At 35.1% G+C, this 24483-nt stretch overlaps 1 protein-coding gene across 1 annotated transcript in view; it reads right to left on the bottom strand.

Moving 5' to 3' along the window:
• Positions 1-24483, bottom strand: part of LOC141331666 (myocyte-specific enhancer factor 2A-like) — a 55953-nt gene that overhangs the window by 13310 nt on the left and 18160 nt on the right. Inside the window, exons 2-6 of the mRNA XM_073836703.1 lie at positions 21319-21503; positions 10447-10650; positions 4006-4140; positions 2509-2689; positions 1804-1863 (exon numbers count right to left, since the gene is read on the bottom strand). Of these exons, the coding sequence (XP_073692804.1) occupies positions 1804-1863; positions 2509-2689; positions 4006-4140; positions 10447-10650; positions 21319-21372 (634 nt within the window). The 5' untranslated portion in view covers positions 21373-21503. The remainder of the gene's footprint in view (positions 1-1803; positions 1864-2508; positions 2690-4005; positions 4141-10446; positions 10651-21318; positions 21504-24483) is intronic.

Below are 24483 nucleotides of genomic sequence, written 5' to 3' on the forward strand. Positions count from 1 at the left end.
TCGCAATTCTGACTATTTCTCGCAATTGCGAATTTTTATCTTTCAAGTCTGACTTTATTTCTCACAGTTGTGATAAACTCACAATTACGAGTTATAAAGCCAGAACTGCGAGACATAAACTCACAAATCTGACTTTTTTTCTCAAAATTACGTAATATAAACTTGCAATTCTGAGAAATAAACATGCAATTCTTAGAAATAAAGTCAGAATTACGAGATAGAAACCCACAATACTGACTTTATAACAAGTCAGACTTATAAGAAACTTGCAAGTCTGATTCTGAGTCTGAATTGCGAGATACAAACTCGCCTTTGAAAGAAAAAGTCAGAATTGAGTTTATATCATGCAATTCTGAGAAAAAGAAATCTGAATTGTGGGTTTATATCTCGCAATTCTGACTATTTCTCGCAATTGCGAATTTTTATCTTTCAAGTCTGGCTTTATTTCTCACAGTTGTGATAAACTCACAATTACGAGTTATAAAGCCAGAACTGCGAGACATAAACTCACAAATCTGACTTTTTTTCTCAAAATTACGTAATATAAACTTGCAATTCTGAGAAATAAACATGCAATTCTTAGAAATAAAGTCAGAATTACGAGATAGAAACCCACAATACTGACTTTATAACAAGTCAGACTTATAAGAAACTTGCAAGTCTGATTCTGAGTCTGAATTGCGAGATACAAACTCGCATTTGAAAGAAAAAGTCAGAATTGAGTTTATATCATGCAATTCTGAGAAAAAAAATCTGAATTGTGAGTTTATATCTCGCAATTCTGACTATTTCTCGCAATTGCGAATTTTTATCTTTCAAGTCTGGCTTTATTTCTCACAGTTGTGATAAACTCACAATTATGAGTTATAAAGTCAGAACTGCGAGACATAAACTCTCAAATCTGACTTTTTTCTCAAAATTACGTAATATAAACTTGCAATTCTGAGAAATAAACATGCTATTATTAGAAAGAAAGTCAGAATTACGAGATAGAAACCCACAATACTGACTTTATAACAAGTCAGACTTAAAAGAAACTTGCAAGTATGATTCTGAGACTGAATTGCGAGATACAAACTCGCATTTGCAATTCTGAGAAAAAAAAATCAGAATTGTGAGTTTATATCTCGCAATTATGACTTTATTTTTTAGCAATTGTGAGTTAAAACATGCAAAATCTCACAAATCTGAGAAAAAAAGTCAGAATTGTGAAATACAAACTTACATTTGCAAGAAAAAAGGCAGAATTCCAAGTTTTTATCTTTATTTCTCACAATTGTGAGAAAAAGTAAAAAAATTATGAGTTTATTTCTCGCAATTCTGAGGAAAAAAGTCAAAATTGTGAGATAAAAAGATGCATTAACTTGAATCAAGTGGTTAAAGCAGTCTTCCGTAAGTCTCTTATGTTCTTCAAATATAAATATATATATTGATGATTATATATATTATATGTATATTGACGATTAACACACAGAGACATGTATATGTCACACGTACAGGACATCTCTCATTCTCAGCTACTTTCATTTATATGCGACATATATAAATAAAGTAGACTATAATGAAAATGTGATGGTTTTATGCCATAATACAGTAAATTACCGTATACTGTATATACATCTAACTCTGTAAGAAACATTCACCTGATTTGTGAATGGTTTGTAATCTCATCTCTCATCTAAGAAGAATTGCACACAGCAAGCGGGGAAGTAAATCACATATTTAATGTGTGTTCTTTAAACAGAATGACACCTCAGTGGAACTTCATCATTGTAAGTTTACCAAAAAAGGAAGTATACCTACCCATATGACTGGAGTGCACACCGTTTGGAAGTGAGACCTCTGAGGAACCTGGCATGCCATCTGAACATAAGAAAAGGAATCACACAAACAAGTCCTTTATATGAATGTTTAAAGTGACAGTTCATTAAAAATTTTGTTATCATTTATTCAAGTTGTTCCAAAACTGTATTTCTTTCAGCCGTTTGACACAAAAGAAGACATTTTGAAGAATGTTGGTAGCCATTGACTTCCACAGTATGGAAAAAATACTATGGAAATCAACAGCAACCAAACAGTTGGTGATTGTCACTTATTTCCGTAGTATGCAAAAAATGAAAACAGTATGGAAGTCAATGGCTACCAAACAGTTGCCATTGACTTTCATAATATGGATTAAAAAAATAAAAAACACTATGGACGTCATTATCATCATTATACAGTCATATCTTCTTTTGTGTGAAACAGCTGAAAGAAATGTATTCAGGTTTGAACTTGATGTATGACTGATATAACTGAACCAAAGCCATGGCAATAGCATAATATTTTGATGCCATGGAAATGAACGATTAGCATATCAACCACTGGATTTACATGGTATTCCACGCTACCTCAAAACATAACATGGACTTACTAGTTTCCACCACAGCGTTTTCATATATCGTGTTCAGGAAACCACATCGCATTCAAAAATACTGTATATGGTAATGATATACAGTAGATACTGACCCATGACAGCAGGGCTGCTGTTGCTCTGGAGGGTGTTGGAGGACAAAGACAGCATGTTCGCCCCGCTGAGGGACACTGGGGTGTCCAGAGAGCTGTCTGTACTGTAGGATTGTAGGGTGGTGGCGTTGGTGATGGGCAAAGTCAATGGTATCGAGTAACTCTGCTGACCCAATGCGGCCGGCTGATGGAGACAGAGAAGAAGATGAAAGAGAGATGTCGAGGGATAAATTAGATTAGTAGCAGTGCTGAGTAGATACCTCAAAGGGGTCATCGGATGCAAAACTAACTTTTACATGTTGTTTGCACATTAATGTAAGTTGGTAGTTTGTGTACACAACCACCCTACAATGATAAAAATCCACCCAGTGGTATTTTTTTAATCTTTAAAAGTAATATCCCCTTTTTAAAATCAGCTCATCCTCAGCTTCTTGTCGTTGTGACGAAACACAGTTGATTGACATGAGCGCCTTACCTTAGACCCGCCCTCACCGAGCTGAAGCAGTACGAATACGATTGCCATTGTGTGACTAAGGTGCAGAGGAAGACTCTAATTGAGCAACTGAGGTGTTCTGTTGTTGGATGTAATAATGAACACAGCAGTCGACATTTACTGAAGATGCAGAGGACAACTTTACTTTCGCTTTTAAAAAGAAAGCGCGATCCCGGTCTGCATATGCCTCTGTGTTCGTGCGAATTGTTCCTGATGCAGCTTCATCCACAGCAGAAGTGAGTATACAGATCTTTTTATGCATCTTTGTGAATGGCCTTTCTTAATAATGTGCTTGTTGGCAAGTTTCGCCGCTAAACATTATATATCTCATAATCCCAGAGAGGGGCGGAGCAAGCAGAGCTCATTTGCATTTAAAGGGGCCATGTCTTAAAATGAGCTGAGTTTTTGCAGAGCTGATTTTGACAAGGTAAAAGGCTGTTTTTTACACTACTATTGAGAATTTTTAACCAAAGTAGTGATGTAATGAAAAGTCATATGAATCATATGAACTTGTGGAAAAGTAGGCTTAAACCAAATGCCGTACCATCGATTTTTCCCTACAAGATGTCTAAACTCTCCTGAATATCGTGTGAAATCTGCGCTGAGAAACTCCTTCAGTGGCTGCGGCATCATGACAAGCGTCTGCATGTTTACATTCTGCCAGGATGGCATCTAGTGTTTCTTGTCTCTGCGCAAGTATTTAATTTTGAAATCTGATCACGTGATTCAGAATACATGTACTCTACTGATTAGTAGTAGTTACGTGTGCTAGCTAGAGTTCTAGATGGTTGAAAAGACATTTCTATGCAGCTTCTAAGGTGTTTTGGTTGCTTTTTACTGGGTTGCAACCGACTATATGAGGGTGCGAGAGTGTTTGGTTGTAAGGATGTTGCATTGTAGTTTCTAAGGTGGTGTGGTGATCATAAGAGAAGTAAATACACTTTTGAACAGTAGTGTATATTACAGGGATGCCCAGATAAAAAAACATGCAATCACACTTTGCTTACAATTTTGTGATTTCTCATCATGTTGTCGAACTCTTCATTAATCTTCTGATATTTCTCTTCTGTGTGAGGCGTGAGGACATACGAAGCTTCTGGATCAGGGCTGTCACAACCTCTGTGTTCCTTCTTATTCAGCACCTGTAAGCAGAAGCAAAGGATGGTATGATTTTGGTATGAAGAATTTGCATTTGTGTATTGTTATCAGACAAGCCTTATATTTGTATATTTTTGCACATAATCATTGAAAATCATGGTGAATGTTAAAGTTTTAAAGATTCAGTTCATCCAAAACTGACAATTCTGTCATTACTCACCCTTATGTCATTCCAAATCCGTAAGACCTTTGTTTATCTTTGCAACACAAATTAAGATATTATTAATTACATCCGAGAGCTTTCTGACCCTACAATGCAACTGACACATTCAAGGCCCAGAAAGGTAGTAAAGACATTGATAAAACAGTCCATGGGACATCAGAGGTTCAATCGTAATGTAATGGAAGCTACGAGAATACTTATTGTGCGTAAAGAAAAGAGAGTACAATGAAGCAATGCATGTGCCTTGTGAACAAGCATCGAAGACTGACACGGAAGAGAAGAAATTGTTGAATAAAGCGGCTATTTTTGTTTTCTTTGCGCACAAAAAGTATTCTCGTAGCTTCATGAAATTACATTTTTTATGTCAGCGGGTTGAAGCGACTCCAAAAGCGTGATATTTAGCCCCTGGAATGCAAATTTATCAGGGAGAAAAAAAGTGTATTTTACCCCCTGGAATGCAGTATTTACTGGGGGATCCCCCCTCAAAACGTTAGTTAACAAAAAGTAGTTTTGAGCTACTTTTGAGTGGCAATTGGGCAGGTTTTGTTGTGAAAACCTGGCAACCCTGCTATGCAAGGTCAGAAAGCTCTCAGATTTCATCACAAATATCTTAATTTGTGTTCTGAAGATGAACAAAGGTCTTATGGGTTTGGAACGACATGAGGGTGAGTAATTAATGACAGAACTATTCTTTTAAAACATTCACCATGATTTCCAATGTCCATATGCAAAATCCCTTTACTATAGAAAAAAAACGATGGAGTGTACACATATTATTGGCAAAAGCATCAAATGAGAATAATATAAGATTAATACATTAATTATAAACCAAATACAAAATAAAGTATTCAGCTTTTTTAAAATAGCAATTAAAACAGCGTCCATTATTTCACACAATGTTCCAAATAACAGAATCTTATAAAGGCTAGTTGTGACGTGACCTCAGTATATTGTATGTTAATTCAACGACTGCCACCCAGTTATGATCTCTTATATACATAACACTGGAAATGGAAGGTCAAGATGAGTACACTGTTTTATGGGATCCTGTATTGTATCACTTACTACTCAAAGTACTCTATCTATACAGAATATTTTTATACCTATTCCTGAATAGTACAGTGCTAAAGCAAGAGTGTAAGCACAGGACAGTAGATTGAGGACCCACTTGCAGTGGTTTAAGAGCCCTTATGAGAGTGAATGGAAATCAGAAGCTTATCTCATCCTCAGGCGTCTTTTAATGCTGTAACTCTGTGCTTTAATGGTATAACTGGGCCTTATATTACACCTATGACTCACATAAGGGTTGAAGAGTTCAGCTAGGAGGTTCTGACTCTCTATTAATCTGGAAAACAAATTTATGTGCTAGTAAATATGGAAATCAGAAGTCAGAAAGACACGCAGTGGAGATTTTGACAAGATCTGCCACACTCGAATCATTATCATCGGCTCCTGGACGTCCAGGTTGAAGAAGTTAATGCACTTTATTGCCCTTTTTCCGAGGTATAGTCATTTAGTAATTAATGTGAAATGCTATGCTATGGTCGATCTCCAATAAAACTTGGGAGAAACTGTAGAGACAACACATACTGTGAGAAACAGGAAGTATAACATTAAAGTACAATTAATTGTAACTTAGAGGCATTATTAATTTTTTTTCTCCTTAGATGACCCTCCTTGTCAATCTTTAAAATAATTCCTATTTGGATGCATAACTGAATATCGAAATAAAGTGTCAATTAAGCTCAAAGTTTCTATAAGCTTTATGGCATGCTAATATACTGTAAAACACAACCACGGCAGTTAAGTGGGTATGCTAATATGAGACTAGCACACATTACTTTGATTCAGAAATGCATTTCTGGTACACGTAAGCGATTTGTGATTCATGGAGGCTAATGAGAGCAGCGCTCGCCAAGACTGCCACGTCCTTGACTGATAGTATCTCAGGTTTCCTCAATATGAATGTTGGATAAGACTGGATCCTTATTTTTAGCTACAACCAATTAGCACCACTCACAGAAAATCTGTTCACATGACTTCAGCGCCAGCATTTAGCTACAGATAGCTAGACGCTGAACACGCATTCACTTTTTACTTATCTCTACAGAAAATAGGATCATTGCTAATTGCAAACAAATATTGCGCATACAAAAAAACATTTTCGCTCAAAGGTTTTTGGAGAACACAATGTAGGCTGAGCAGCAAATCAGTGCATTAGAATGATTTCTGAAGGATCACGTGACATTAAAAACTAGAGTAAAAACGCTGAAAATTTTTGCATCACAGGAATAAATCAGATTTTAAAATATGTTCACATAGAAAACCCCAAAAGCCCATTTCTAACAGAATATTAAAATAATAATAATAACTAGGGCTGTCAATCGATTAAATTTTTTAATCGCGATTAATCGCATGGTTGTCATGAGTTAACTCGCGATTAATCGCACATTTTTATCTGTTCTAAATGTACCTTAAATTACTATTAAATACTTTTTAAAGTTTTTAATACTCTAATCAACATTGGCATGGACAAATATGGATGCTTTAAGCAAATATGTTTTTATTATCAGTGAAACCATACTCGACATGAAGACTAACTTGTTTCAAATGTCATAGATGTTTTTCAAATAACTTGTTCATGTCTATTAGACACATGAAAAAAAGAACATAGAAACACCAGGTTCCCATTACTGCTCTTTCTTTGCACTGAGCAATTTACTTACACAAGCTTGTTTATATTATTTGCCGGACAGGGCAGCTCACTTCTTCTGAACAAGCAAAATCTACATTTATTATTACATTTCTTTGACTCTCGGTGCCCACATACTGTAATCTGATGCAGCCAAGTTCTCAACAAAACTGTTTCCATTGTTTTGATTAAGTATTTTTGTTATCAGACAACCAAAGTAATATGAAATAATAACTGAAAAAAAAAATCGTGAATTATGATCATGATTCAATCACTGAAAAGAATCATTTACCGGCATCTGGACATAAGTCACTCCCTGCATTATTATCGTTGTTTTTAACTTCCTGTCTGAATTCCTTCAGGATCCTTTGACTTTTTAGGAGTTTACTCATTTAAAGTTATGTGATCGCAAAAACCTGCTTCTTTTTTTTTATGTATTGTTTTGGTTATAATGTACTGATTGGAGAGCCTGGTCTCATGAAAATGTGCACTAGCACGACTTTCTGTTTCTATTTGGCGTGCTATTAATAAGCTGAAATTAACTTTGGCGTGCATATGATATGCATGTGTTTGACGTGCATATAATACGCCGTTTTCGCGTGCATACTCGTATGTGGCTTTACGCATCAACTCCACAGCACCAATCCTAACGTACACCGACTCCGCTTGCATTCATTAAATATGCCAGAAGTGCCGGTACGCATGAAAAAGTGCAAGTACGCAAAAGGATAAAATACAGAAGTGCCTGCGTACTGGCCCACTTCAAGCACTGGAATGAACATAATATCTGTTTTAACTGAAAGCGCTGCTCCTCTGCCGCTCGCTGAACAGAGCAGACGCAGATATAAAGAGAGGGAGGTGCGCGCGCATTGGGAGACCTTGCGCTCGTTCAGTAAAACCGGAGAGACTATATTAGGTTTGTCCAATTATGTGTTTATGTATTGTTGCTAGACACTTTTCGCTAGGTTGGCAACACTGTGCATCCATTTCTTTAACTATGGGCTACGTAGTGGGTCAAACAGAAAATGCGCGCTGCGTTAATCGCGCGTTAATAAAATTAGTGCCGTTAAAATGAATTTGCGTTAACGCGCTATTAACGCATTAATTTTGACAGCCCTAATAATAACATAGGCTTTTTTCAGGATTAGAATTGTGACATATACAAACACAGAACTGTAAGATATGAGGTCTGAATTTTTTTTCTCGCAATTCCAAATTTACAATTTGCAATTCTGACTTTTTTCTAAGAATTCCAAGTTTACATATTGCAATTCTGATTTTTTTTCCTTAGAATTCCAAGTTTACATTTTGAAATTGTGACCTTTTTCCAAAAATTCCAAGTTTAAATTTTGCTATTCTGAATTTTTTTCCTAAGAATGCTGAGTTTACATTTCACAATTCAGACCTTTTTAAAAGAATTACAAGTTTACGTTTCGCAATTTTGACATTTTTTCAGAAGAATTCAGAGTTTACACTGTGTTTACATTTCACGGTTTTGAAATGTTTTCCTCAGAATTTCGAGTTTACATTTCACAATTCTGACCTTTTTCTCCCTAGGAATTACGAGTTTACATTTCACAATTTTGACTTTTTTCCCCTAAGAGTTCTGAGATGACATTTCACAATTCTGACTTTTTTTCTAAGAATTCCAAGTTTATATTTCGCAATTCTGACCTTTTTCCCCTAAGAATTCTGAGATCACATTTCGCAATTCTGTCTTTTTTTCCTAAGAATTCCAAGTTTACATTTCACAATTCTGAACTTTTTCCCCTAAGAATTCTGAGATGACATTTCACAATTCTGACTTCTTTTCTAAGAATTCCAAGTTTATATTTCACAATTCTGACCTTTTTCACCTAAGAATTCTGGGATGACATTTCTCAATTCTGACTTTTTTTCTAAGAAGTTTATATTTCGCAATTCTTTTTTTTTTTTTTTTCTCAGAAAAATTCAGAGTTTACATTTCGCGATTCTGACTTGTTTTTCCTAAGAATTCCTAGTTTACATTTAGCAATTCTGACTTTTTTCCTCCTAGGAATTCCAGGTTTACATTTCACGATTTTGACATTTTTCCTCAGAATTTCGAGTTTACATTTCACGATTTTTTACTTTTTTTCTAAGAATTCCAAGTTTACATTTTGCAATTCTGACTTTTTTCTAAGAATTCCAAGTTTATATTTCACAATTCTGACCTTTTTCCCCTAAGAATTCTGAGATGACATTTCGCAATTCTGACTTTTTGTCAAAGAATTCCAAGTTTACATTTCACAATTCTGACTTTTTCCCCCCTTAGAATTCCGAGTTTACATTTATCAATTCTGGCTTTTTCTAAGAATTCCGAGTTTACATTTCACAATTCTGACTTTTTCCCCCCTTAGAATTCTGAGTTTACATTTATCAATTCTGGCTTTTTCTAAGAATTCCAAGTTTACATTTCACAATTCTGACTTTTTTCCAAGAATACCAAGTTTGTATTTTATTTTATTTTTTTCTAAGAATTCCAATTTTACATTTTGCAATTCTGACCTTTTTCCTTAGAATTCCAAGTTTACATTTCACAATTCTGACTTTTTTCTAAGAATTCTGATTTTATATTTTATGACTTTTTTAAATCAGAATTTACATCTCACAAATTTAAATTTTTTTTTGCTTCTGCCATGCAATAAATCTTAATAAAAGGTAATTGTGACTTTTTATACCACAATTCTGACTTTCTGACTATGTTTATATTTCACAGTTTAGACCTTTCTTCTCTTGTTCCTTTTTTAACCTGTGGCAGAAACTCCATAGCAAACAGTTATTTTAATATTATTTCACAATATTACTGTTTTACTGTGTTTTTGATCAAATAAATGCAGCCTTTGTGAGCATAAGATACTTCTTTCAAAAACATTCTTAATCCAAATTTCTTACAGGTGCTTTGAATAAAAGCACCCATGAATAAATGTAAAGACAGATGACAACTGCCTATAGAACATGGTAAAAGGAAAAGCACATAATAACCTTGGCCAGCATCACATGATTGTAAATAGAGCAAATGCATGTGAAAATGAAGATGTAATTTGAGCACATGCCTCACTGAAGACAGTGATCTATAATTACTCCATCCTGCATGCTTGCAATGCGGCCCAACGGTTTGCTAACTGTATTACAGCGACATAAATGCACCCTGCATCTCCAGATGCTACTGCTACTACATGCATTAGTGTAATCTGTTAAAGGCCGTTCTGTGAGATCCTATTCCATTAAATATAGGTCATAACAATAGAGTGAATCAAGATCACTATTGTGAAACATCATAAGAGATAGCTGTGATCAACAAAGCATTTTTAAATATACATGGAAGCACATTAAAACTGGTCAGTTTAATACTGGTAATTATATTACAAGAAAAAGCAATTCTGCTTTTGAGCTTTAAAGTTTGAGGCCACTTACTTCCACAATGTCTGAGTTAGTTCTGCTCTCGTGAGGTTCGTTGTATTCTGTGTACTTGAGCAAGACCTTGTCCATGTCTGTGCTGGCGTACTGGAAGAGTTTATTGGAGCTGTTAAAGATTATCAAGGCTATTTCACAGTCACACAGAACACTGAGCTCATACGCCTTCTTCATCAGACCAAACTTCCTCTTTGTGAACGTCACCTAGGAAATTGACAGGAGAAAGGTTAGAAAAGTTATGCTTTGGTCATAGATATCAACTAAGTAGTTTGATCAAGATCTGTTCACTACTGACTGATGTGGTTTCGCCCAAACCAATAGATCCATCCAAACAAAAGCTAGACTGAAAAACTGTAAATTATGGATGTAAAAAAAGACACAACGATGAGCATTTATGGTTAAGAAGTATATATATTTTGAATTTTTTTTTAGAAAATGACAGAACATTTTGCTTGATAAAACTATTATTCCTTGGCTGGGATCACGCAGAGCCCTTTGAAACGGCATTGAAACTGTAATTTGGACCTTCAACTCATTGGCTCCCATTGAAGTCCACTATATGGAGAAAAATCCTTGAATGCTTTCCTCAAAAAACTTAATTTATTTTCGACTAAAGGAAAAAAGACAGGAACATCTTGGATGACAAAGGGGTGAGTAAATTATCAGGACTTTTTTATTGTGGAAGTGAACTAATCCTAAAACAACTATGGTACTGTATAGGGGTGGGACGATACAGGTAACTCACGATTCAATTCTGTGGCGATATGTGGCCCACGATATCGATAATATCGCGATTCACGATATCTACGATATTCAATATATTGGAAGAAATTTCATCAACGATATATCACGATATATGTGACTGAAAAAGAAAAAAATACCCATAATAAGGAAATCTTATGCATTTATTAATGCCAACATTTCCAACACTGTGCAAAGAAATATGCATTTGCATAATAACTCACTGCCTCCTGGTCTTAAATGTAAACACTGTACAGCTAGACAGATAAAAGTGCCTGCCCTGAACATTAAAAAACAACATGAACATTAACTAACATGTGTAAACCGTGATACTGAAACGTCAGTAGTAAGTTACTGTAAAGTGCTTTATGTTAACCTGGACAGTGGTCTCATCAAGGCATATTCTTCTTGAGGAACACTAACACCTGTTTCACACATACTCCGTCTGCAGTGTGTATGCAGTCCGTATGCGATGCAGAAGCAGCACGGACTCATTTTGCTTTCACACAGGACACGTTTGCAGTCCGTTCCTGATCCGCGGCTGTTTACCACAAACACACCATTTATCCGTTATTTTGATTTCAAATACAAACGTGCTTTTTCAGCATTGTGATACTCTTTTATCACAGTACACTAATACAATTCTAGATATATTCACGTTTAAACTCAACGTATAATAAACAACGTATTATTCAATGCACTTGCACAGCAACCGCGTGCAGTGTGAACGCTCTAATCCGTTAACATGGGTGCGGAAAAAACTACTCAACGCATAAGCACTGCAGACGGAGTATGTGTGAAACAGGCGTAACTGATCAGCATGCTCAACTAGCGGGTACGTCTTTGATTTGTTTTTCGTTATCTTCCGCCATTCTTCTCACTTCTCTTTTTTTCTGCGCTTCTTCTCTGATGTTGTAAGATAACTTGTGTTCTTCACTGGCCGCTGCTTCCGCCACTTTACGCCTATTTACTCGAACAGCGCCCCCGCAAACAGAATGGTAGATATTGGGTAGTGACAGTGACACTAACGACGGGTAAATTAATCATTTGTGTTGTAATAAAATATCGATATTGGCCGTTAGTGTATCGATTATTTATTGCGACAGAGAGCACAACAATATATTGCAATATCGATTTTTTTTCCCACCCCTAGTACTGTACTGTTATTTTTCTAAGTGTTTGCTCATTAGTAGAATCAGAAGTCATTCTTCTTGACTGTCTGATGGCACCCAGCTGTCAGGGTTGCCAGATCATCTCATGTTTCCTGCCAATTATCACCCTCCCTAAGGAATCTCAAGCTTGCTGCCACTTCACAGCTGAGGGCCAAATTCTTACAGCAGTACATAAAACACTGAGAACAAACTCTTTCGATGTTAGTTGTCAATGTCACAGTGTAAATTCACATTTGAAAAATGTTCAAACACAGCTTTCCAGAGACTCTTGCAGAGGCGGTTGAGGAATGATTAGTGCTTTTGGATAATAAGAAAAAAATTATTAAATAACTAGTAAATAAAATGTTTGGTTGAATTAAAGGATTAGTTCACTTCCAGAACAAAAATGCACAGATAATGTACTCACCTCCTTGTCATCCAAGATGTTCATGTCTTTCTTTCTGCAGTCGTAAAGAAAATATGTGTTTTGAAGAAAACATTTTTAGGATTTCTCTCCATATAGTGGACTTCTATGGTGCCCCGAGTTTGAACTTCCAAAATGCAGTTTAAATGCAGCTTCAAAGGGCTATAAATGATCCCAGCTGAGGGATCGTTTAGAAAAATATTCAAATAGAAAACGAGATGGGAGTTTTTCGACATACCCTAACTGTATTGACCCGGATCACATGCATCGCATTGCAGAGATGAGACAAGACAAGCATTTGAGGTTAAAAAGTATATAAATTGTCAATTTGTTTAAAAAAAAATAACCAATCGTATTGCCAAATAAGACCCTTCTTCCTCGGCTGGGATTGTTTAGAGACCTTTGAAGCTGTGTTTAAAATGCATTTTGGAAGTACAAACTTGGGGGCACCATAGAAGTCAACTATATGGAGAGAAATCCTGAAACGTTTTCCTCAAAAAACAATTTACGACTAAAGAAAGAAAGACATGAACATCTTGGATGACAAGGGGGTGAGTACATTATCTGTAAATTTTTGTTTTGAAAGTGAACTAATCCTTTAAGTTATTTACATTGTGAACCAAGAGTAATTAGGGTCAAAAATAAAAAAACAACAAAATTACCCTGGTTTTATTATGTTTTGAGGACATGGAACCATGAAGCTCATCAAGAGAATGCCAAGAGTGTGCAAAAGCAGTAATCAAAGCAAAAGGTGGCTACTTTGAAGAACCTAGAATATGACATATTTTCAGCTGTTTCACACTTTTTTGTTATGTATATAATTCCTCATGTGTTAATTCATATTTTGGATGCCTTCAGTGTGAATCTACAATTTTCATAGTCATGAAAATAAAGAAAACTTTGGTTCAAAGGTGTGTCCAAACTTTTGGTCTGTACTGTATGTCCAAAATAACATGCCAAAAACATATTATACCATGTTTTCCGGATATGGTACTATGGTAATACTATGATTTTTACACTTTGGAGTACAATATACACACCATACTACTGTATATAATTATAGTACTTACATACAGCATACATAAAATACCATGAAATTACCATCTGATGTGCTATAATGTAAAGTACCATTTAAAGGTTTGGGGTTAGTAAGATTTTTGTAAGAAATTAATACTTTTAATCAGCAAGAACACATTAAATTGACAAAAGTGCCACTAGAGACATTCATAATGTTACAAAGGATTTCTATTCATAATAAACGCTGTTCTTTTTACTTTCTATCATTAAAGATTCCTCAAAAAAAAAAACAGTTTCCATCAAAATTATTAAGCAACACAACTGTTTTCAACATTAATAATAATAATAACTGTAAACTGAGCAGCAAATCAGCATATTAGAATGATTTTTGAAGGATCATGTGACACTGAAGACTGGAGTAATGATGCTAAAAATTCAGCTTTGCATCACAAAATTAATTATATTTAAAAAAATATTCAAATAGAAAACAGTTATTTAAAATACTAAAAATATTTCACAGTATTGCTGTTTTTACTGTGTTTTTGATCAAATAAATGCAGCCTTGGTGAGCAGAAGAGACTTCTTTCAAAAACATTTAAGAAGCCATCGGCCTTCTTACATCATGCTATCACTTAAAATATATCAAGGCTTTCTATAAAATGGCTGATATAGAAATAGTATATAGTAAACCAACACCAAACTAACAACATACAGTACAGTACAGAGGAATTATTCATGTACACAGAAATCTATTTCCACACACGCAAAAACCTCCAGTGTAAATCCCCGATCAAAAACACTGTGTGTACCAAAAATACTCTCGCGAACAAGAGCGCCCAGACTAGATAGGGTTTGTGGTGCGGCTTGGTATTTTAAATTTAGATCCCAGTACAGACTGGGTAAATTCAGGTCTGTCCCTGTGGTTTTGCTTTGAGTGATGGCCGTCAGGGGCAGAGAGAGACACTGTACAAGCCCTGAGACTGACCAGTCTCCTAATGAGAGATGTGGAGCCCTGAACTGCTCTAATTACTGCCACCACACCACAGGGACTGCAGCCCGCTGACGAACCCAGACAAGAGCTCCAGTGTGCAGATGCATGGAGGAGGGTCAGCCCGGTCCCACCACGATAGACCAGGAGTCTGACCTATACATTCATTAAACACGCTTGAACATTTGAACAGATATAAATCAATGTATGTTAGGAATGAAGGTGTGAGGCATTCCCGCTGGTTCAATGGTCTACAAAGCTGATTTGTAAGAAATCTTTGAAACACCTTTCAACAGGTACAAGTCACCATTTTCTGTCATTAAACTGGCTGTTGATTATGGCTCAGAATTGTAAGGATTTTAATTTAATTTAAGTTTACATACACCTTGCAGAATCCGCAAAATGTTAATTATTTTACCAAAATAAGGAAACATACAAAAAAATTTTGTTTAGTACTGACCTGAATAAGATTTTTTATATAAAAGACGTTTACATATAGTCATATGCATACATACACTTGATTCTTAATACTATGTTGTTACCTGAATGATCCACAGCTGTGTTTTTTGTTTAGTGATAGTTGTTCATGAGTCCTTTGTTTGTCCTGACAGTTAAACTGTCCACTGTTCTTCAAATAAATCCTTCAGGTCCCAAACATTCTTTGGCTTTTGCATTTTTGTGCATTTGAACCCTTTCCAACAATGACTGTATGATTTTGAGATCCATATTTTCACACTGAGGACAACTGAGGGACTCATATGCTACTATTATAGAAGGTTCAAACACTCACTGATGCTTCAGAAGGAAAAATTATGAATTAAGAGCCAGGGGTGAAAACTTTTTGAATTTTAAGATCAGGGTAAATGTAATTTATTTTGTCTTCTGGGAAGCATGTAAATATCTTCTGTAGCTTCTGAAGGGCAGTACTAAATGAAAAAATATGGTATTTAGGCAAAATAGGAAAAATGTACACATCTCCATTCTGTTCAAAAGTTTTCACCCCCTGGCTCTTAATGCATCGTGTTTCCTTCTGAAGCATCAGTGAGCGTTTGAACCTTCTGTAATAGTTGCATATGAGTCTCTCAGTTGTCCTCAGTGTGAAAAGATCGATCAAAATCATAGTGATTGTTAAAAAAGGGTTTAAATACATAAAAATGCTAAAAAACCAAATGATTTGTGGGACCTAAATGACTTTTCTGAAGATCAGCGGGCAGTTTAACTTTTCAGGACAAACAAGGGACTCATGAACAACTATCACTAAACAAAGAAAAACAGCTGTGGATCATTCAGGTAACAACACACAGATTTAAAAATCAAGAGTATGTAAACTTTTGAACAGGGTCATTTTTTTTATAAATTCAGCTACAATTTTCTCTTGTGGACTATATGTAAACATCTTTTATGTGAAATATCGTATTCAGGTCAGTATGCATTTTGTATGATTCCTCTTATTTTAGTAAAATAATTAACATCTTGCAGATTTTGCAAGGTGTATGTAAACATTGTATTGACCTCAACTGTATAGAGTATGCAAACACCATGTAAAAGTTAATTTAGCATCCAATGTCCCTTTTAACAATTTTAAAATCTTTAAAGGAAGCACTACAAAAGTAATTGTGGTTCAGTGAGGAAACAATCTAAATTAAAGCTGCAAGCAGCGATGACCGGGCCCTCGCCGTCTGTGCAGTCACCATCCCGATAGCATCAGGAAAACGGTGCCCAGTTGGCACATGCATTCACAGTAACCCTTTGGACTAACCCTAACTGTCTCTGCTCCTCTCTGACTCTTTCTCTTACCACCCATCCCCCCTCCTTACACTCAGCCACTTACCACACAAACACACATATAGAGTGCAGAGCAGAGTGAGATCAGATATGTTTTTTAATTTTCTTTCATTCGTGGAGTTTTGTAAAATTATGAAATTAACTGTGTTTGATCAGAATGAATAGTTATTTGTATGAAAAAAGATTCAAAGAGTTAGGATGCTGCACTTTAAATATATAATAAATCATTGAAAATGGAAAATGAAATTCTAAGCACTCTATCTGCCTTAAAAACACAGGAAACAAATATTTGAATGTATTTTTTATTTTTATTTATTTGCCATGGCAACAGCATTTGATGCATCAGGGACGCCTTTACAGACTCTCGCCGGCCGTGTTTTTACATTATTCTGATGAAGTTTGAAGAAAATCTAGTACAAATATATTGTTCGTTGTTCGTTCGTGTTTGTTAGTTCATTAACCATTGTTAACAAAAGAGACCCTATTTTAAATAGTTACCATGTTTTATGATCTACAACCATTTTTAAATATTATTTTAATGATCTATAAGCATCTGTGAAATAATTATAAACAAATATATTAAAAATAAATACATATTAACTTAGTTGATGTATTTGTTTCTCATTCTAATTAAGTGAACTGAGCAGTATAGTGTCATACCTATAAGATTTTTTATTCTATCAGTGAGAGTGTATATATGTATATAAATCATATAATTTTTCCTTAAAAGATTAAAAAAAGATTTTAATGCTCTTTAAGCACCTATAAAAAATAATTATGTAAAAGTACATTGACAGTACAGTATATATCAACTGATTCTATGAATTATTTTCATTCTTATACACTGAGAATGAGCTAAATAGCATTAGAGGTCAAACGATTCCTTATCTTATGAGGACCTCTAGTGTTCATCCCTGGTACTAGAGCTTTAATCTGACAAATTTATGTGACACTTTTAATGTTTTTGGGGCCTCTGAGCATGATAACATTTTGAAACTACACGTATTTCCTAAGAATTTCTTGTTCTTTATATGTAAAAAGTTTTGATGAGTTAGAATAATGCAATTTAAAGATATATGGAAATAACTCTTCATCTTTTTTACTGTTACTTTCATAAATCACCACATCAACACCATTCAAGATATCCCAAAGCCGTTCACAATTTAACATCTTCAGTATCTTGGCATCACGTTGACAAAGTTTGGTGTGCACTGTCTGATTCTGCTATGAGTGATATGAATTTATTCACAGCTATATTTTTCCAAAAATCCACATTCAAATCAAAATAGCTGATTTCCTGTTGGTCGTAGCTAATGGGTGTAAATTAGAAAGTTGTCTGGCTTGATGAGACCAATATACCGACCAAGTTTGATGTCTGTAGCTACAACTAACCCTCCAACTTTTGTCAAAAGGTGGCGCTATAGAGTGTCTCCAACAAATCACCACATCAACACCGTTCAAGATATCCCAAAGCCGTTCACAATATAGGGAACATTTTCCCTATATTCTGAGGATGATGATAACAAAATGTTATTATTGCTTGCTTTACGTCCACCACTTCTGCTTAAATGTCATCGTTACCTATCTGTACAATTTGTGTGTGGATATTGCTTTGCAGGTGACTCCTGTTATAAGACATCACTTTTAAGTGCTACATAACTAAGAAAGAATCAATTAGGAAAACGGTGCCCAGTTGGCACATGCATTCACAGTAACCCTCAGTCAGTTGGATTTAAAGTTTACTAAATTGAAAGGGTTAAACTTTAAAATCAACACACAGACACATACACACAATATATAAAATTGCCAACCAGTTTCATTTGTTAACATTAACTATATTAGTTAACATGAACAATAATTAAATAGTATTTATTAATGTTAATTAATATTAAGCTAAAAAAAGTATTCATATATTGTTTAATGGTAAAATAGTATATTTTAACATTAGTTTATGAACTGTGAATTAACATGAACATGAACACAGTTCATGTGGGTGTACAGCAATACACAAAGTGCTCTATAAACGCTTCTTTCTTTCAAAATATCTTTAAAAATCAAGTTGAGTATTGTAATGGGGCGATATATATATAACTGATCTTAAAATGGTAAAATTTTCAGATGTTTTGAACAGATAACAGCAAAGTTTGTTTTGTTGACAAAGTTTGTCTTGAAACTGTTAATTAAAATGTTATATTCAATAAATAACACTATGAAAATAAATGTCTATCAATGAAGATAAACCGCTCATGCTAAAAAGTTGTATTTTTCTTAATCTTTTGCTATGTGACTGAATAGGACATGTTCATGGTACAGTTCAGTAAAAAATAAATAAAAAAAACCACAACTGCAAAATACAAACAATGAAAGACTTAGTGACCCTTTATATTTTCTCAAAATATCAGACTCTCAAAGATCAAACATATTTATGTAACATCAATGTGCATTTTTTCCTCAAAGATGGTCTTTAGCAAGACAGCATGTTCTACTCTCTCTCCCTCTCTCCCTTTCACCCCTCCCCCTTCAGTCTCTCTTCAGTCACTCAATGGTAGTCACTCAATGGTGACTGAACACAGACACTCAAGGCAGAGTGACAGCAGGCTTCTGATTTCTTTTTTTAATTTTCTTTAATTCGTAGAAGCTTGAATTAAATTGATATTAACAGCACTTGCTCAGAATGATAAGATCTCTGTGTGAAAAAAGTTTTAAATAGATAAGATGCTGCACTTTAAAGATATAGAAAATGACGGTTATACATCTTTAAAAAATCACCACGTCAACACCGTTCAAGATATCCCAAAACCGCTCGCAATTTAACATCTTCAGAATCTTCTCTCCATGTTAAAAAAGTTTGGTGTGAACAGCTTGTTCTTCTTAGGAGGAGTATAAATTTGTTTACAGCCTGATTTTTCCAAAAATCCACATTCAAATCAAAATAGCCGGCTTCCTGTTGGTGGTAGCTAATTAGTTTAATTTAGAAAGTTGTCCAGATTGATGAAAACAATATATGTACAGAGTTTGGTGACTGTAGGAAAAACTAACCCCCCAACTTTTGTCAAAAGATGGCGCTATAGAGTGCCTGCTCCACGCCCATTTATGATCTTTTGCCAGTGTCTAACTATCATTAATATTGATGTGTGTGTTGAGTTTCATGAAATTCTAAGCATGTTAACTGCCTCGAAAAGACAGGAATCTAATTTTAAAGTTTGAGACGTTGCCATGGCAACAGCATTTGATTTATCATCGACCCCTTTACACATTCTTATCGGCCGTGTTTTGACATGATTTTAATGAAGTTTAAAGAAAATCGAGTAAAATTAAGAGGCTGATTTCAAAGCATTTTGAAAATGACACGCTTCCTGCTGCCAGTTGGTGGCGCTATAACTTTGACTCATAATAGTCACCTTTATGGAATCGGCATCATACAACGAACAATCTGGTGAAGTTTCATCAGAATCAGGCAATGTGTGCAACAGTTATTAGACACTTCCTGTTTCTCATTTCTCGCCATAACTTTGTCGCCTTGCCACGGCCAAACCGTTCGAGATATCAAAAATCCCCTCGCAATTTAGCGTCCCCAATGTCTTGAGATCATGCTGACCGAGTTTGGTGACAATCGTATGGAAATCCTGGGAGGAGTACGTTAAATTCCAGAGCATGCGCTTTTTATACAGCCCTAAATATCTCACTTCCTGTTGCATTGAGAAAATGACATAGAGTACAAAAGTTGTTCAGCTCAATGAGTTCTATATGTGTACCGAGTTTCATATGTGTACGTTCAAGTATGTGTGCTATATGGCCCTCAAAATTCCAGGGGGCGCTGTAGAGTCCCCTTGCCACGCCCCGGTACCAGCCTCTGTGGCGTCCTGATGGCCGCAGATTCCGACATGTGTGCAAATTTTCAAGAGTTTTTGAGTATGTTAAGACCCCCTTAAGTGCCCGGAAGGTTAACAAAAAATAAAAAAAAAAAAAAAAAAAATAAGAATCCTTAGAAGAACAATAGGGCCTTCGCCCTTTTGGGCTCGGGCCCTAACAAGTCAATGAATTAGTCACTGAATCACTTATGACTTGCTCACAATTACAAACTTATAACTTGAATATTTGTGTCCAATTTGTCTTTTTGACAAATTCCTTTCAAAAAATGCAGTTTATTATAGTTCTAATAGGTCATGTTTGTTTTAATTTGATCACTAAAAAATGGAACCAGTTCTGAATAAGAAGCATTCATGCTAATATCTAGAGACTGGTGTAGCTGATGGCTGATTTGTGCAAAAAGTAAACTGTTTGAAAAATATGATTTATAACTATTTCTTAAGTCTCTTATGCTCACCAAGGCTGCAGATTTTGATTAAAAATACAATAAAATATATTTTATTATAAAACAATTTAAAATAAATATTTTGCATTACAATGAATTTTAAAAACGAATTTATTACTGTGATGCAAAGCTGAATTTTCAGCATCATTACTCTATTCTTCAGCGTCACACGATCCTTCAGAAATCAATATCGTGATATGCTGTGAAACTGTGATACAAGAATCTGTTGTAACATTATAAATGCTTTTACTGTCACTTTTGAGCAATTTAATGCATCCTTGCTCAATAAAAGCATTATTAAAAAAAAAACACTTTAGAACTGCAGTGTATTTACAAATTACTGCAATTTAATGCACATTTATCTTTAACACCTAGTTGCAGACTTGGAAAGCACCCAATAATTTTTTTGCAGTTTTAGTTTGAATTAATGCAGCAGACATCTTCTTCTCACCTGTCTGTTTCTCTCATCCATTATGCGGGTAATCTGAATCTTCTTACGCCCCATTGTCACTTCCCTTTGTTTCTCTTTACTAATCAAAATCCTCTTTACTCTCCAGTGATTGTGATAGATTATGTTTTGGTTTCACTGCATCGTAAGAAAACACCTCCTCTCTGCATTCTTCACCTCACCAGAACCTGTAAGAGATGAAAGGAAATGTTAGGCAAGAAGACAAACAAAGCTTTTATGGAAATGTACACAATTTTCATAAATACCATAAACAGCACAGAGGAAAGACAACAGTGAGTGAAGACTAGAAAAATTGCATTGCTGGCTGATGTAAACAACGTCAGTATAATGATAAACCCACTGGATTATGGGGGCAGGAAAAGTCACTGCACAAGTACTGTAACAGCATTTCTCATTAACATGGATTGAAACCAACTTATTTTCAATTAAAACCACATCATACAGCTACTAATGCACATAATATGCCACATAAATCTGAAACTACAACATGTAATCTGGGGAATCCTGACAGAGAACCATCCATCATCACATCACAGGCTGTCATTACCTTCCAGAGCAGCATAATATACATCCAAAAGATAAATAATTCCATAAAGGTCTTACTTTTGCTTGTATTTACTCCTCACTCAGTATGCCTCCCCAGAAAAAATTTTTTTTAAGAAAAATGTCACTACAACTATTTCTGGAGCTCATAAGAACTAAAAAGTATCTACAAGGGTTTTTAAAGCAGTTCCTGAAAACCTGTTTTTAGAGAATTCCTGGCTGATGTTCCCACTGAAGGAGCAGATCTTGAGATCTGATGGAAGACAAAGGAACAACACCCGTATTCCTGCACTTTCACACCTTCCCGCTCATCTCCACAGTTACCAGGGCAACCAACGAGATGCCTTACATATGATCTATCAACTCTGTCTAAGTGAAAAAAGAAGAAGAAGAAGGAGCCAATGCAATAAAATAACACTGTATATTTTAGCAATGCTTTCACATTTTGCATTTTATATTTGGGTTTGCACATTCAAATTTACTTTTTGAATCTTATTTACACTTATGCTTTTGGTAGACCCTTTTATTAAAAGCAACATAAACTGCAATCAAGATATACAATTTTTTAAATCAATTTATGCATTCCCTGGGAATTGAACCTGTGACCTTGGTGTTGCTTGCAGCATGTTCTACTGTTTGAGCTAAAGGAATGTTATGCATTTACTAAGACTGTATGTTTAAAATGTAATTTAAATACAAATAAAATATTTTTAAAAAATTATAAATGTTACATTTTTTTTCATGTGACGATATTTAAAAATGTTTCATTGTTAAAGGGGACATATCATGAGTAGTTCACTTTCAGAACAAGAATTTACAGATAATGTACTCAGCCCCTTGTCATCCAAGTTGTTCATGTCTTTCTTTCTTCAGTCGTAAAGAAATTGTGTTGTGTTCGAGGAAAACATTTCTCTCCATATAATTGACTTCTATGGTGCCCCCGAGTTTGAACTTCCAAAATGCAGTTTAAATGCAGCTTCAAGGGGCTCTAAATGATCCCAGCTGAGGAAGAGTCTTATCTAGTGAAACGATCTGTTATTTTCTAAAAACATTTACAACTTATATACTTTTTAACCTCAAATGCTCGTCTTGCCGAGCTAGACAAGACGAGCATTTGAGGTTAAAAATTATATAAATTGTAATTTGTTTTTGAAAACAACCCATCGTTTTGCTAGATAAGACCCTTTTTCCTCGGCTGCGATCATTCAGAGCCCTTTAAAGCTGCATTTTGGAAGTTCAAACTCGGAGGCACCATAGAAGTCCATAATTTCCTTACGACTAAAAGAAAGAAAGACATGAATATCACAAGGGGGTGAGTACATTATCTGTAAATTCTTGTTCTGAAAGTGAACTACTCCTTTAAGTGCTATAGAGACAGAGCGCATTTAGGCCACACTCACACCGGGGTGGAAAACAATTCAACGCTCTCCATTTACTTTGTATTACGGGATGCTGACTCCTTGTCATTTCTGACTTATAACAAAAATCAGAACAATGTCTAAAAGCTGCTATGAGACAAGGTGTACAGTAAACAAGCTAAAAAACGTAGAACTACGTTTTTATAAGCTGTCGACCCAAAAAACAAGTGTTTAAGGACACAAATAGTTGTAGATGTCAGGGTATTTCATGTTGGGCCATTCAGTTGGATCATTACTCCAACAAAAGGAAGGTAAGGAAAAGGAGCACTGACATAGACCAATACAATTTAGTTTCTCAATATATCTCCTCCTTTCAGGGTGGTAAAATAATACTTTGACATGGTTAAAAATAATGAATGTTTACTGTCGCTGTTAAATTTCCCTCCAGCGGACATAGTTCTTAGAGTAATAAGACACGTTGCGCTCTATTTTCATGTCCTTAAACGCTTGTTTTTTAAGTCGACAGCTTATAAAAATGTAATTTAACTTGTTTACAGGACACCTAGTCACATAGCAGCTTTTAACCATTGTTTTGATTTTTGTTGCAAGTCAAAAATGACAAGAAGGCAGCTTCCCACAATACAAAGTCAATGGAGAGCATTGGATTGTTTTCAGATTATGATTTATTGACTTATTTACTGTATATTATGCTGCTGCCTGCCACACAGATCTAATATTAACATGCACTTTTTTCACCAGCTGTGTAACTTTGCAGATGTAACCAACTGTTTTTGTAACTCCTGTGCGTTTTTAACATAAACTTGTGTGCATTTGACAGTTTAAGTGCAATAAGACATGAAAGAGAACTTAGTTTAGTACTCACATCCCATGTGACAGCCATTTTCTGTGCGCATGCTTCAGATGTGTGCACTCTTTATCAGAAGTTTAAACTAATATGGCTTTAAACGCATGGTTTCAGCGCGATAGAATGATAATCAAAACCAAACAGATGTTTTTTGGCAGAGTTTCTGAGGTATGAGCTGTAAAGGCACAGCCCTATTGTGAAAAGGGGACAGAGAGCAGCAGCTCATTTGCATTTAAAGAGACATGTGCGAAAACAGCGTGTTTCTGCTTTCACTCGAAATAGACATTTTCGAAATGATATAATAAATGATCTGTGGAGTATTTTAAGCTAAAACTTCGCAAACACATACTGGAGATACCTGAGACTTTATATATACTGTAG

Source organism: Garra rufa, chromosome 3, assembly GCF_049309525.1.
Source record: "Garra rufa chromosome 3, GarRuf1.0, whole genome shotgun sequence".
Taxonomy (NCBI): Eukaryota; Metazoa; Chordata; class Actinopteri; order Cypriniformes; family Cyprinidae; genus Garra; species Garra rufa.